The sequence below is a fragment of the Megalobrama amblycephala genome, linkage group LG24, assembly GCF_018812025.1.
Source record: "Megalobrama amblycephala isolate DHTTF-2021 linkage group LG24, ASM1881202v1, whole genome shotgun sequence".
Classification (NCBI taxonomy): domain Eukaryota; kingdom Metazoa; phylum Chordata; class Actinopteri; order Cypriniformes; family Xenocyprididae; genus Megalobrama; species Megalobrama amblycephala.
Genome location: NC_063067.1, coordinates 28,086,764 through 28,102,898, shown reverse-complemented (window position 1 = coordinate 28,102,898; position 16,135 = coordinate 28,086,764). Strand labels below are relative to the sequence as shown.

Here is a 16,135-nt window from a genome sequence, read left to right as displayed (position 1 = left end):
AATGAATGTGTGATTATTTGTTTATCATGCTTTTGTTTTCCTGCTAGTATCGAAACCTCATTTAGGGATCACTGTCTTTGTTTACTCTGTTAATGTCATTTTTTCAGGTTTAATCTCTTACACAAATATGTCCCTTATTTCAAAGAACGTTCACAAAAAACAAAAAAACAAATCGTAACTTGCAACTAACACCCCCTCCCCAAAACCCATAGGCGTGTAGTTTGACCTATATATGCATAGTTCCTACTTTATGATACTGCATGTTACAATACAAAAAGATGCGCATGTTTCAGAGATGAAGCAAAAAATATATTGTGTACCTAAGTAGGTGTTCTTTGTCATTTTAATAACAAAACGGAGGAGGATAAGATACTGTGTATATTTTCTAATCAAATCAAATATGCATTTATTTTCTGTGAGTGGGTACTGGAGAGAATATGAAGTAAACTAGACTAATATTCATTTTCAGATTCAATCCATGCCTGGACATCATGAGCAAATACTGTATGTTAAGTGCTTTGTGTGAACTAATATAGAATGAAAACGTAGCCGCATGCTTGCCGTCTACTAATATTGTTAAGGAACAAAATGTTTATGTATTCATTAATTCATTTATTTGAAATGAGTTCTTTATTTTTCAGAGTAATATTTCTATGTCTCTTTGTCAGAATAAGTTTGTGGGAAGTAAAAAAAAATTCCAGCGGGGGCTCCAAGTGTATATTTTCCCCCCATCCTGTAGGATCCTGTAATCAGCAGAGTATCTCTGTCGAAAAGTTTTGGATCATACAGAATCATTACGAAAATTGTACACTTTATTAATTTTTTTTTTTTTCCTTCTTTTTCACAGTCAGTGCCAATGAGAGAAGTCACGTTTACTGCCATTTTATCTGACTTTACGTCATTTTACGTGATTTTTTCAGACCAACTGATTCCTACCTTGGCGACAAAGTTGCCAGAGCACAATAGTATCAATCGTGTTGTAGAAAACTTGGAGTCCCCATTGTTTTCTAAATAGCTTTTCTTTATGAATCTTTTACATAATAACAGCGTTTAACTAGCCAATAAACAGTAAGTTTGTGTGTGCGAGTGTGACTAAGATAAAGCCATAAGACTTGAGCTAAATCTTTGCAGCTCAGCTATATAGATGATCCTAAAATACGTCCTCCTTTCATAGGCCGATGTTCCTCCTCAACATTCCATGTAGTCTGTGAAGCTACGGGGCCACACTGTTTCCTAAAGTGTGCTAAGTTAAGAATTATTGGCAGTTTAACTTGCAATAGTCAGTCTTTTTGTTAACAATGTGTCTTATCAATTTGTATTGATGTTTATTATGATGATTTCAGTCTTTATTGAGTTTCGTAAATGCCTTGATTTAACACAAAGTGTGCAAGGGACGTCTGTATGAACATACACATGTGGTTGTTGCCATTCCAATATGTATGTATAAACATGCATTTTCAAAGGGCAAAGTTTAGAACGATTGTCTAACCACGAAAATGCATTTAGCGCAGGATGTAAAAGTTCTTGTTCTTACCATTTTAATTATAATTCACAATCCCAAATTCGATATGGGAAAACTAAAAAATATCATGACATTTGGACAAGAAGATTCAGCAGAATGATGTAGAAATTCAGCTTTCCCAAGTAATTTCAATCAGCATTGCTTGAGGTTTGATTGTGATTGTATGTGACTTTAAAAATAATGCATAGGCCCTTTAATAAATAATCATTTGTTGTGAATTACTCAAGCACTGCCATTCTGCCTATATGGCAGCATGCACAATGAACATTTGTTTGAAACATTCCTGATTGCCAACCATAGAGTTGTTACTTGCAAGCAAAGATATGTGGGAGCAGTTTAAAAATCCATCTTAATCTTGCTCTCCATGTATAAATCAGCTTACAAAACCAGCTCAGTTGTCTACGTAACGCTCTGTGACTGTTTTATGTCATACAAATCAATGAGAGTCTGCATTAATGCCCATAACAGAGACGTTTTCACCATTATTTTGAATGCTAGCCGATGCTATCATGTCTGCTTTGGTGTAATCACATAGCAAAGTTCTGGGGAAAAAGAATCAAAAGCCTGCCATTTTGTTTTATTTGATTCTGCACTTTTCATTCTGCTTATCTGGAGTTGTAAAATGCTCTTTTTTCTATCCGTGGTGTTTTTTTTTTTTCCTTTTTATTAATTAATTTATTTATTTATTTATTTTTGTCGGTGGGAGACTGCGAGGGTTTGGCCCTCAGACTATGTTTGTACCTGTTTCGGTGTTCTCGTGTGTGTGCGTGTGTTCATGTCCGTATTGTCGTGCCTAGTGTGGATCAATCGCATGCTTTAGCCCTTGATGGGACACTTTGAGAAAACGTTGCTCACAGACTCTTCCCACAACCCCCTAGTGGACAGTACATGAGCATCAGCAATCCTTGTAAAGACGTCAAGGGAACCAAATAGCTCTACAGATTTATTATGTGTGTTACCAGCTCTGTACTGAAACAAATAAGAAAATAAAGGCCTTTTAATTACACTTAATTCTGATTATAATGTTGTTGTATGTTATTTAACATTGAATTCTTTTTTCTTTGACAATCTGTAAAAATGCAGATATTTAATAAAAGGTGGTAATGACTTCAAAAACCCTTACAAGAAAAGAAGTAAACTTCAAGTTTTTGTTTAAGTATATATATTTTTTTTTTTTGTAGTAAGTATACTAATATCTGTGTACTAATGGTTTACTGTACTTGTAAGCAGTGTAACGCATTACAAGTAATGTGAAAGTAACTAGTAAAATAACACATTTTCTTTTAAATTTACAACAAAATATCTGTTACTTTTCAAATAAGTATACGTAGATTACATTGTTGTCCCATTTATTGACTGAAAGTTCTCCTTCCCTGCGTTCCATTCGGAAGGGCTCATCCCTATGCCCTAATCCCTTCAAAGGGTTTACCCTCTGGAGTGAGAGCTTCGATGGGATGAAGGGTGTATGGGTCAAAAAACTATTTTTTTTTGGAACGCACTTCAGTGTCATCTTAACGAGACAATCAAGAAGGCGCCTTCATCTTTTTTTCCTCTGGTGTACTCTTTGTATTAATACGCATGAATTTACTGTAGTAACATTATAAGCTACTGCTGGTCTTTTACTTTAAATATTTGTATAGTGTGTCTATGAATTTGAAACATTTGAATGGACTGATAAAGTGAGCTGTAAAGTATTTTTGTTGAAGTACAATGTCGTTTTGAACATAATGTACCAAATCTAACTCTGTGACGTCAAACAACTTCCCTGTTCAAAGGATTATGGGGGCCCTAAGTATCCATCAGTTGTTCCCTTCGAAATCCTTCATTCCAAAGGGCCCTTTGAAGTGGCCATTTTTGAGCACTTCGGTTTAAATGACCCTTCAAAATGGCGGCCATGATTGTTTTCACTCCGAAGTGCCCTTCGGAGGGCGATATATCCTGTTTGGAAGGCACCGTTAATCCCCATGTTGAGAGTCATAAGTGCAGAGGCATTGTTGGTAAACATGATGGTTATTGTAGTTCTAGACTATTATGTGAGCAGGAATTACTCATCTCACGAACAGATTCAGTATTCCTCAGAATGAATAAAAACGGTGAAATGCAAACTCAGAATATTATGCAAACCTAACACACATATATTTTATGTATTTAATCACACTTTATTAAACACTGTATTTGCTGCTGACTTACGTTGATCCAATTCAACCATACAAATAAGCAAAAATCATCACATTTGTGTTTTTGTATTATAATTGCCGAAATAAGTGTTGAACTTTCTACTGCTCCTATTCTTCTGCAATCCAGAACAGCAGCACAGCTGAAAAGTTTTGTTGGAGCAGCGCCCTCTACTATACAGGGAGTGAAATTGCTTATTCATTTCACTTTTGTTATTAAAAATCAAACAAGCATGCCCCTCCCAGATTAGAAAAAGTCCATAAAAAGTAAAAAAGTAGCACAATTAGTTATTTTTTTAGAGAGTAAAGCTACACTATATTGTCAAAAGTTTTGGGACACCTACCTTTACGTGCACGTGAACTTTAATGACATCCCATTCTTAATCCGTAGGGTTTAATATAGAGTTGGCCAACCCTTTGGAGCTATAACAGCCCCAACTCTTCTGGGAAGGCTTTCCACAAGGTTTAGGAGTGTGTTTATGGGAATTTTTGACCATTCTTCTAGAAGCCCATTTGTGAAGTCAGGCAATGATTTTGGACGAGAAGGCCTGGCTCGCAGTCTCCACTCTAATTCATCCCAAAGGTGTTCTATCGGGTTGGTTAACTGTTGGTTTGCTAGTTATATACTTCTAGCCCACTATTTACACATTGAAGTATACTCTCACTGCTAACTTAATAGTTTGTATGCTGCAAGTACATGTGTATAAGTATACACTAACAGTATACCAACTACCAACAGTAGTTGCAATAGTAAATAAAAGTTAGATGTAAACTTGTTAAAAGTGTGCCAATTTACTCCAAAGAAGTATTTAAATAGTACATTATACTACTAGTACATAGATAGTTGTATACTTAATACATATAGTATACTTGAAAATTATTTTTACTCAAGTTTATACTTAAGAATAATTTATTTACTTTATTTTTGTAAGGGAAAGGGAATATATAGAGGTCTGATGATAAATGGCTGATGGAACTTAAATCTAAATGCATACCTGGCATTGCACATAAATTTTTTTTTTTTTTTTTTTTTTCAGAAGTGCATAAAAACACCAAACACTGGAAATACATTTGAGTGAAGTGGTGGAACCTATTAAAAATGGCTGTAATGATCTTGCAGACAGGCAGAGGGCAGCACTGCACCTAAAAAGGCACTTGACTACATTTTCTGTTTTTTACAGTGTGTTATTAATAATCATAACAGGCAAACAACAAACACAATCATAAACAAAGTGCTGTGAGCTTTGGTTCAAGATTACAGGTTAAAAACTGTGGACAGTGAAAATAAACAAAGCATTTAAAAAGGCATATTAGGTGTGATGTTTTCTGTTTTATCCATATAGATACTCTTAATTACACACAAAAGGCATAAATAAATATAAAACACATTCAATAATGGTGCTATTTATCCATTCTTCAGCCCGTCAGTTCATATATAAACACTACAATTGTAAAAGTAAACAGGACCGATGAATTGATATGAATTTAGTTAAAGAAGAGTGACATCATTCCTCAGTGGGAACATTCCTTTGACAATGTTCTGGCAGAGCTTCTAAAGATCATATTAGGCCGCCTGCTTCAGGATAATTAGATATGATTGATGATCAAACACTCTTTTAAAGGTATGGCAGTTTGTACAGCTCTTCCCTGCTGAAAAGGCCAGAAAAGTTGGTGTCACTGGTGTGCTGATACTGGTGTGCTGGTGTTCCCACAAGACTTCTCAACAGCAAGAGTTTTCTAGTCAACCAGCTTCACCAGAAACCTAGTTGACCAGCCTCACAAACTAAATTTTGCTGGTGAAAAGTATATTTATGCTGGACTCACACCAATCTGGAAAAGGTTCCAAATAGGGTTTTTTGCAGTAATGCCACAGAAGAAGCATTTTCGATTGCCCATAGAACCTTTCAGTGAACAATTCTACTTTTAACTTTCCCTACTTTTATACTTTCCCTTTTTTTTCAGCAGTAAATTCGCTCTACTATTTTTCAAATAGATTACTTAATTTTATTATTATTATTATTATTAATATTTTAACTTCAAAATGTTTAATCAAAATGTCATAACTGGACTTTCTGGGCGAAAATGAAAGTGACTTCTCTCTGGTGATGTATGCAGGACTTCTAGTATTGTCACAATACTGAAATTTCAATAGGATACCTTGAAAAATATCGATATTCGATACCATTTTCGATACCACTGGGAAAACTGCCATATATACTGCCATATAGATATTTTATTATCTCATAATCTTTTGATAATTTGGGTAATTTTGTTGCAATAGTTTACAAAGCACAAGGAGGCTTTATTTGAAATGGAACTAAACTTATGAAAAAGACAAGTAATAATAACAAGTAAACAAACTGCAAACTATAGCACAAATAAATACAATCTAATAAAGACACAAATGAAATAAACAGCTTTATGTTTTTTTGTTTTGTTTTGATTTGTTTTTTTCAGGTGGGTCTAACAGTATTCAGGTAAGAAATATTACAGAAATGAAAGCAATCAAATGTAAAATAACACTGGATAGTCTTCATTGTAAAAATTACATGCAGATTAATGCTTATTATTAAAGTTACAAAAGTTATTCAGTCAGGAGCAGCGAGTGATTTTCTCTTAGTCTTCTGTTCTATGATTAACATGACAGACAGCAGCAGGTTTATTAGGCTGCTGTCACTTTAAGAGCTTATGCACGGATCCAATATACTGTTACACAACTTGATTTCTTTTCCAACTTTTTGCTTTCCAAAACTGACTGTTTACCTGAATACTCGGCAAGACAGGCACTTTTAAATAATTTTGTGTGTATTTGACCATTTAAGTGCAATAAGCCACAAAAAAGAACTCAATTTGTTACTCGTGAGCTGTTTGACAGGCGACTTTATGTGCGTACCACTTATACGTGGTTTTGGTGTGAGTGCGAAACAGGAGTCAAACTTGTGCAAAACACCCACAACCCCACGGCAAGATTCAGGCCCTGTAACACCAACACTATGCAACCAGAGCGAATAAAAACAAGTGAGTGAGAAGAGGCTCGAGAACGCACAGCTGGTGTCGGCGTATCAATACTGCAGAAAAGGAGAATTGGAATTGTTTCAGATATTTCTATATCGATAAGTATCGAAATATCGATATTTTTTGACAACACTAACTTCTATAATAAATTTGTCTGCTTATATCCCGCCCCTGCAAGCTCATGCTCATCTGCCTCCACTTTTGAGTGCAATGCCCACATCTCAAAATCTAATCACCAACCAATGCACAGAACCAATCCTACATTTCCTCTTTTTTGATAACCCATTACACTCACATGTGTCATAATAAGAAAGAAAAGACCTGCTGCTATGTCCATTTCAGCACGACTTGAATAATCTAAATAACTTTTTTGCAATGGAAAGGTCTCATGGCTGTTAAAGGTTCTTCATGGAGCCATAGATGCCAAAAAAGAACCTTTATTTTTAAGACCTTTAAACCAGCCTGGACCAGTGTGGTCATTCATTCTGGATGGATGGATTTTAACATTTCATACACTGATCTTGAAACATTTAGAGTTTAGAAAGGCCACTGAGAAAACATTCAATTCATTGGATGTTTTTGAAGAAGTTCTTAGGAACCAGTACTGTGGCTACAGTGTTATTCGAGTATCCTACTGCAAACACCAGGTCAACCCAGTATGAGGTGGTGAAACCAGTTAACTAGTTCAAGGTGTGCTTTGGAACATTGTTAACCAACCAGGGTAGCGTTTCCCAAAAGCATCGTAAGCCTAAGTTGATCGTAGCGCCATTGGTGGCATGGTTCTGTGATCAACTTAGGCTTACGATGCTTTTGGGAAACGCTACCCAGGTCCCCACCAGCAAAAATGTATTATTAGCTCTAACCAGGTCAATTAAGGCCTCGGTATACTTCAAGCAAAATCGAAGAACAAACTGGTATGATGTAATTGCGAACAAAACCAGGCCAAAGTGAAGTTTGTTTGGAGTTCATTTTGGGAGTTTAAAAAGGGCTTGCCAAAGTGAACTTTCTGAAAAAGTTTGCTCCGGGTGGTAAACAATTTTGTACTAGCATTGGTAGATTGTAGCGGTATACTGTTAGCAAACATCCCAATACCAAAGGTATTTCAAACTTCTTTTTTCCCCTAAGCGAAGAACGAAAAAGAACTTGTGAGTATTTTGAGACCTTTAAGATGGTTGACCTCAGCTCTACTAGCTAGCTGAGCAAGTTTTAGCTGTATTTTGTAAGAGGGTGGTTACTTTCTGTCTTCTCTGGAACACAAAAGAAGATATTTTGAAGACTGTTGTTAACCAAACAGTATTGGTGACCACTGAATTCCATTGTATTAACAAAAACAACACTTTATACATTTCTCAAAACATCTACTTTTATGTTCAACAGAAGATGAAACGCCATGAGGGTGAGTAAAGGATGACAGAATTTTCATTGTTGGGTGAATTATCCCTTTAACCTTGGAGCTGCCGCACCAAGAGTAAGAGATGACAGACCATTACCCAGCATGACAATGGTCAGGTTGAAGTCAATGTGAAGTTCTCAGATTTGTTCTCTCTCTGTTCAGTGTTTCTCCTCCCTATTCACCCGGTCGTCCTCATTTGGAAAGTTTACTGATGACTCTGATTAAGGCTCCATTCTCATCTTTCAGCCGCTGGTTATCAGACTTGAGTTCTGTCAATACCTGAGATTGATGAGAGACGAGAAAAAAAAGAGATGAACGCTTTTGATTATTAACTTCAACAATATTTAGTGGTAATGTGATGTCAAAATTGAGGTGCCCATGACATGGCGATACACTTTATGATGAATAAAACAGTTCTTGTATACCACTCATATCTCATAATCTCACGTGACTGTATTTTGTTTTATGTGTAAAAAGCTTTCATTTCTTTAGGTGTAAAACATTTTTTAGGTGGGAAAAATATGTAATAAAACATGCATCAAATGCTAGATCATAACACTACAACATATGATTTTCAAATTGACCTTTATAAAGGAATGGCAGTTAGCACGGCCATGTGAATGTGTGCTCATGCATAAAGAAGTGTGACCCCTTTTCCTACTGCAGTGACTAAAATAGTGCCAGAACTACAAAAGCTTTAACGAGAGAGCAAACCCAGCCACTCATGACTTCATATCACATCTTTCCAACCATTGGATACAAAAACAAGGTTTTTTTAGTGTTTTTTTGGTGCTAACTCTCTTTTAGAAATAACCAGCACACACACAGATGCTCACAGCACTGTGAACAGTTCTGGCATTCAGCATGAATAAAATACAATTTGAAAATCAAAATCATAAAATCAAAATATACATTTTTTTTTTTTTTTTTTATGGACTCTTGCAGTATTTATTATTATTTCTTTATTATTATTATTATTATTCATGTCCCCTCCTAATCTTTAATCAAAATAACTTCCTCTTCCTCTTGCAGTCACATCTCTGCTGACGTGTTTACTGCTGTGAGGGCGGGGCAACCTGTCACTCACATGAGATCCACCAATAGCAAACCACAACCATCCAATCGATTCCCCATGGACAAAATCATGTTCCGCCCTACATTTATTCTTGTTCATGCCGGCTTTAAGCAATAAAGGCACAAATCCTATCTTTCTTTGGAAAGAAAACTTTTAGATATGTAAGATAAATTATCTAACATAATTATCTAACATTTACATAACATATATTTACAAAATAGGTGTGTCACTGTCTGACTTTAAGCAGTGCATGCCAGTTAAAAAATTATTCTGACTTGATACATCACTGTAATGTATACCATCAAAATACCGTGTTTCAAGAGCGGTGGCTCATTCTGTGCTTTTCGGCTACATGGACTCTGGTGACAACAGAGCTGTTTCACGATTGGCCGGATTCACCGATGACAATGACCACATGTGTTTTGTGTTTAGTCTGACACCTTCAAAACCGCTAATGATCACAAATCCATGGTTTATAACAGTAAAAGCTCATGTAATCGTAATGTTATATTGTGTTATGTTTCTCAAAATAAGACTGATAAAATATATAGACCTCACTTCATTGGTATTTAAATAGTATAGGTGTATGTTGAACTTTATGTATACTTATGTGCTTAATACAGTACCTGTATGTACAAGAATAAAGTATTGAATTGTTTTTATATAAAAGCATCTGAAATGGCTGAACATCTTTGTATTTGATAAATATATCAGATGATCCACTGCATCTGTGATAAAGAAGGCAAACACTTGCATGATCATCACTACAGGAAGCAGAAAGTGTCTGACTTTACATTTCCATTTTCAGCTCCTTCCTGACTGCAAGCAGCAAATCTCAATGATCGGTTAAATCCAGCCGAAGTCAAACATTATAAGGATTTTGGCCTGTCCCATCTCAGTGGTCTTCACCCTCTCTGCTGTCTACAACTATACAAATCATTATTCATTGAAAATCAGTTCACCAGATGATTTTACAATACATATTTTATTCATGAAAAACATAATATTTTTGATAATAATTAACCCATATTTTTTTGCATGCTCTCTATAATCAGATGTTCGTCCAATAATCAATATGGAACATTTTATAAAAACCCAGGAAATGACAGCATTCATCAAGCTCAAATATTCAAACCTGTTACCAAATTTATTGTGAGAAAAATTATTATTCCTTTGGGTGTTATATTTAAGTAATTTTATGAACTGTTCATTTTAATTTTTTTAATTGACTTTTTATTGTTTTCTCTGTGTAATATAGGCATTCAATATTCTGTAATGACATTTATAACCAGTGCGTTACATATAACCAGTGAGTTACTGATTCTATCATTATTCTGTTTTTGTAATTTTACTTAATTATATATTTTTTTATTTATTTGATTTACCTTTTATTGCTATCTGTGTGTAATATATGTATTCAATATTCTGTAATGTCAATTATAACCAGTGAGTCTATGTGTTCACAGAGACTGTGAATGTGAAGCGACAGAGGCTGTGAATTGATTTGGACATTGCTGGAGTGTAGAGGCGTTTGGTCATGGGTTTGGAAGATCTATAAATATCTTCAAAGCCACCGCCTGGAGAAGGAATGTGAGGGGCTGCCCTTCCCCAGACCCAGGACAGAAACCAGCGAGAAAGAAAGAATGGATGAAAAAGTTTTACTAATACAAAACAAAAAAAATGAAACAGTGAGACCTGCCTGAGAGGTGTACAGCAGCGGGGCAGAGGAAGAGGACTACAGGGTGCAGCGGAGAACAGGAAGGAGGAAGGGACAGAGAGAGCGAGCAGAGGACTAGAGATCCTCCGTCTCGGGGAGAGAGGCCGTCTGAGTGAGGTGGGCAAGGGTGCGCAGCATTGCTTTGTTCTCCACTAGGAGGTGCGCATTCCCCCTGCGGAGAGCCTGCAGCCGAGCCAGAGCAGGAAGGGTCTGGAGATACAGAGAGGCCCAGACATGATGAGAGCGAGAGTGAGTGTGAGAGAACATCAAAGAGGGCTTGGGAACAAAAAATGGACAGTATTAGTGTGCTTGAGTTAGTTGAAGCAAAGTCAACATGAAATCAAATTTAAAGGATTAGTTCACTTTCAAATAAAAATCAGCCCAAGCTTTCACCCTCAAGCTATCCTAGGTGTATGACTTTCTTCTTTCTGACGAACATAATCTGAGAAATATTAATAAATATCCTGACACATCCAAGCTTTATAATGGCAGTGAACAGGGTTCACGAGTCCATCCACATCCATCAATCATAAACGTACTCCATCATGGCTCCAGGGGGTTAATAAAGGCCTTCTGAAGAAAAAATATTCATATTTAACAAGTTATGAAGTAAAATATCTAGTTTCCGCCAGACCGCCTTCCGTATTCAAGTTACAAAGAAAGTGTAAACTGTCGTCGCGTCAGTTACACTTTTTCCCTAAGTTGAATAGGGAAGGCGTAGGATGTAGCATAAGCGTTTTGAACTACTAGAGTTTTACACTTTCTTTGTACGTTGAATACGGAAGGCGGTCTAGCGAAAGCTAGATATTTTACTTCATAACTTGTTAGATATGGATATTTTTTTACACAAATGCATTGATTTGCTTCAGAAGGACCTTATTAACCCCCCGGAGCCATGTGGAGTACACGTTTATGATGGATGGATGAAGTTTCTTTGGCTCATACTCATGAACCCTGTTGACTGCCATTATAAAGCTCGGATGTGTCAGTATATTTAGTTATATTTCTCAGATTATGTTCATCAGAAAGAAGAAAGTCATATACACCTAGGATGGCTTGAGCTTGAGTAAAGCTTGGGCTAATTTGAAAGTGAATTAATCCTTTAACCCTATCAATTATAATAATACACATTCCTTACTGTGTGTGATTCTTCATTGTACATTATACACATGCAAAAAGATGCTCTGCCTATGAACTGACTTTTCAGCTGACTTCAATCCAGTGGTATTCTGGAGGGACTGCATATGTTGAGGGCTGCCCACACGTAGTGATGTCACATGAGCATTCTTATGAGGTGTAATTAATTAAGTACACTGGGTAAAATAGTGTGTAATGTTACTGATTATGATAATGATACTATTTTGGGCTATTTAGCTGTCTTTTTAATATATATATATTTTTTTATTGCTGAATATATAAAATGTTTATAAAATATTTTAAAATTGTCAAATTATTTTTTTAAATTAATTATTAAATTACATAATGATATGAAATATATCTTTCTACTAAATATTTCTGTAATTCAGAAAGTGTTAATCTGGTAAACTGCTTTATATAGCCACATTTAACTTAGCTTGAAATGCTGTGAGGGGCCACAATGCACCACTATTGTTTTTTCTCTCCCCTCAAACCATCTTTTTGAGCTTTATGATCCAATCAATTTTTTTTTTTTTTTTTTTTTGTGATCCACTCAATTCCCAATGGATTAAATCAAGCCCTGCCCTACATTTCTTAAGGAAATTTCTAGGGCTGCCCCCTAATAGTCGACTTACCGTTCAACGAAAAGAGGACTTGGTCAACCAAAATTTTATTAGTCACTTAGTCATGGAAAAAAATCTACAGGAATTGGCAAAGTCACGCAGTCTGTGATGGACAGATCATTAACAGCTGGTCTATGTGGTAAATATACATCGGGCAGGACATCCAAATGCTCATTCATCGACCTCAAATATGGCTTATCGCATAAAACAGTAGTAGCAAGCAGAGATGTTCACGAGTCTTTTATCTGGAGTCCGAGTCAAGTCTGAAGTCTTTAAGCTGGAGTCCGAGTCAAGTCTGAAGTCTTTATCACTGGAGTCTGAGTCAAGTCTGGAGTCTTTTGTCACGACTCCGAGTCGAGTCTCGAGTTATTAAAAAAAAAAAAAAAAATTCTCATAATCAAATCCTATTTTTTATCCTAAGTTGTATTTTATAAACAAAATATTATGATCTTTCTATCACCTGTTTTATTTGAAATTAAGGTCCATGATGTAAGGGATAATGTACATCCAGCTTGTTACTTTATAATCCATTACAATGTACAAAACAGTCGTCCTGGCAACACGAGTATTCATTTTCAATACAGTCGCTAAGTGGACGCAAGATGGCGCCAGTGAGTCACGGTTTGTTATACAGCTTCGTTGTTATTAAAGGTTCTCTAAGCGATCCTGAGCGGAGTAACTTCCTGTTGACGTTCGAAGTCTTGTCAAACAAAACAGAGGCTAGCTAGACCCTCCCTCCGCCTCCTCCTCCCCTCCCATCCATGCTTCCTGAAACAGTCATGAACGCGCATTTAAAATCATTCTTGTCGGTTATTGGCTGGAGCGTGTTTATTATGATTCGTGGTCCAGGCTGCACCAGTTTGTTTTTGTTGCCGTTTTTGGAGCTTGTGGCGACTACAGAGACCGCGTTTTTTTACAGTGTGTTCAGGGGACAGGCAGCTATCGGATAGTAAGGAGATGTTTGCTGTATGTGACAAAAAATGTTTTGGCCTAAAAATGCGTGACATCACTTAGAGGACCTTTAATGACAGTCATTATCAGAAAATATCAAACCTCGGAATGTTTAAAAATATCGATAGAAAACTCTACACATGCTGATTATGATATGTTAAAATATGAGCTTTAAGTAATAAATTGATTAACATCTCTTTCTATCTCTCTCTCTTATGAACACACATTAAGAAAGAGAAAAGCTGCATATAATACGAAAAGATTGATAAAATGTAGTGCTAGATTTAAAGTCTAGATTTTTTTTTGTTCATATTTTAACAGGCTGGCAATTCAAAGCTATGCAGCTACACCACAGTATAATAGCTAGTTGTGTGAGTTAATGTGACTAACCTTTGTGGATGCGATGTCTCATAAAATTTGATGATGTTATTCCGGTGTCTTTAATTGTTTTCCCACATTCTGTGCGTCTAGCTGATCTGACGTGATAATAAACAAACGAAAGAACATATGGCACGGTGGCTCCCGTCATGTTTCATGGGACTCTTATTATGACATTTCTGAGAAGAGTCCGATCTACCATAACACATAAGGAAATAGCCTATATGTAACGCAGATATTATAAAACCATTTAAACACAACACAAATTCTTTATTTATTATATCAGTAGTTAAGGGTAAAAGAGTCGTTTTTTAAAATATTCTGAGTCTTTTGTGCCGAGTCGAGTCAAGTCTGAAATCATTTCAGGTCGAGTCCGAGTCCAAGTCTGAAGTCTGTAAAAATGCGACTCGAGTGCGACTCGAGTCCGAGTCTCTAACTCGAGTGCCCATCTCTGGTAGCAAGTAGTAGCAACTTGACATGGCCGCTCGCTTTAACGTTAACCTAGAAAAATGTGGGCTATTCAAGTGTTTGTGCAGAGTGTAAAAGCTAAATAGTAGCACGCTTACTGTATGACAGCTAACATGGAGGCGCCAGCGCGATCACTTGCTCTTAAAATACTCCATCATTTTTGATCATACAGATAAGAGTAATACATCTTTTGAATCTGTGAAGAGTCTACTTTTAATTGTGTGCACTCACAATGACAACAATACATTGTGCTTTTGTAAAATAATAAAAAAGCAAACAAGGTGCGATTTCTGACGTCTCTCTCTGTTAACTTGAGCAAGACAAAAAAGAACCGAAACTCCATGTAAACTTTCCTCACAGACATGAGATATATATTTATAGAAAGTGAAATGTCTACTTTTAAATGAACCACTTCAAATGGAAAACAAGTATTCTCAGGTTGTTTTATCCATATGAAACGTGTATATATAGGCGAATTATTAAAATGTTAAAGCAGTCTCCTTGCTGTTTTTCCCCGACGCATTCATAATCATTACGTTTACCAGTGCGCTGTGGCAAGCTTTATGCATTGAACGCTGATTAGGCTATTTAGGCATTAAAGGCTCATTATTATGATTTATATGGCTTATTAATAAACATGAGATTAGTCAACTATCACTTAAACTACTAGTCAACCAGAAAAATCTTCAGTCGAGGGCAGCCCTAGAAAATTCAATTAATATATATATATATATATATATATATGTGTGTGTGTGTTTGTGTGTGTGTGTACGTATGTAATGTATTAGAGTATGAATCTTGTTTCAATCTCAAATAGTCACGTTACAAAAATAAAATGAGTATTTCATGTTGCCTTTAGAATGTGAATATAAATATAAGCATGCAAAGATGATCAGGTGAGAACGTAAATCTGTGATGGATAAACTCACTGACACAAAGCACATGCAACTGTAGTCATTCACAAATAGGACATTCACATCTTCATGACCACTTACATGAAATCAAATCAAGTTTTTTTTACTAAGGGAAGTTCTGTCTTCAGCTTTTAAACAGTAGTAATCACCACTATTTTGTTATATAAAAGTTTCACACAGCGCAGTGTGAAGATTAATGAGCAACGTGAGACTTCTGTGGTCAACCTCAGAAACTTCCTGAACCAGCATGTGGAGAAACCCTGAGGTTTGACACCGTTTCCAAATGCGGTTTCACGGCTTACAGCTCTGGGATCAGGCCGTTGAGTTTCTCCAATGCATGAAAACCAACAGAAAATGACCAACGCATCCAGCATCTGTTCATAGCTCTTTCATTGTTTTGTCTCTACAAAAAGCATCTGTAGTCAGATATTTGAATGGGTTAACTCTCTAAAATTGCTCACATTGCTTTGACAAACAAAGGTAGGCATGTCATATCAGGCATCTCAGTTATTCATGACTCAATATCACAACATGCTTTCTAGAAGTGTTGAGGATAAAAGGTTGAGCCTTTCCTTTACTCAGTAGCTCTGTTACAACAAAGATCCCCCTTTATTAAGGTTCAAAAAAAATTTTTTTTTTTGGTTCCCTAATTAACCTTTTAGTGAACAGTTCTTAAAAGAAATGTTTTTTTTGTTATCATGGACAGCATTTTAATAATCTAAAGAATCTTTTTCCACTATAAAGAACCTTTTGTGCAATGTAAAGGTT

At 36.0% G+C, this 16,135-nt stretch overlaps 1 protein-coding gene across 8 annotated transcripts in view; it reads right to left on the bottom strand.

Annotated features, from left to right (window-relative positions):
• Positions 1-4,865: 4,865 nt before the first annotated feature.
• Positions 4,866-16,135, bottom strand: part of LOC125259734 (protein phosphatase 1 regulatory subunit 12B-like) — a 54,030-nt gene continuing 42,760 nt past the window's right edge. For 5 of the 8 annotated variants that reach the window (XM_048177628.1, XM_048177625.1, XM_048177626.1 and 2 more), the window contains one exon: positions 4,866-8,383. Coding sequence is in view for 5 of the 8 variants with exons in the window: in XM_048177626.1 (XP_048033583.1) it covers positions 8,297-8,383 (87 nt within the window). In the remaining 3 variants the exon portion in view is untranslated. The other 3 variants (XM_048177622.1, XM_048177621.1, XM_048177624.1) reach the window with 2 other exon arrangements.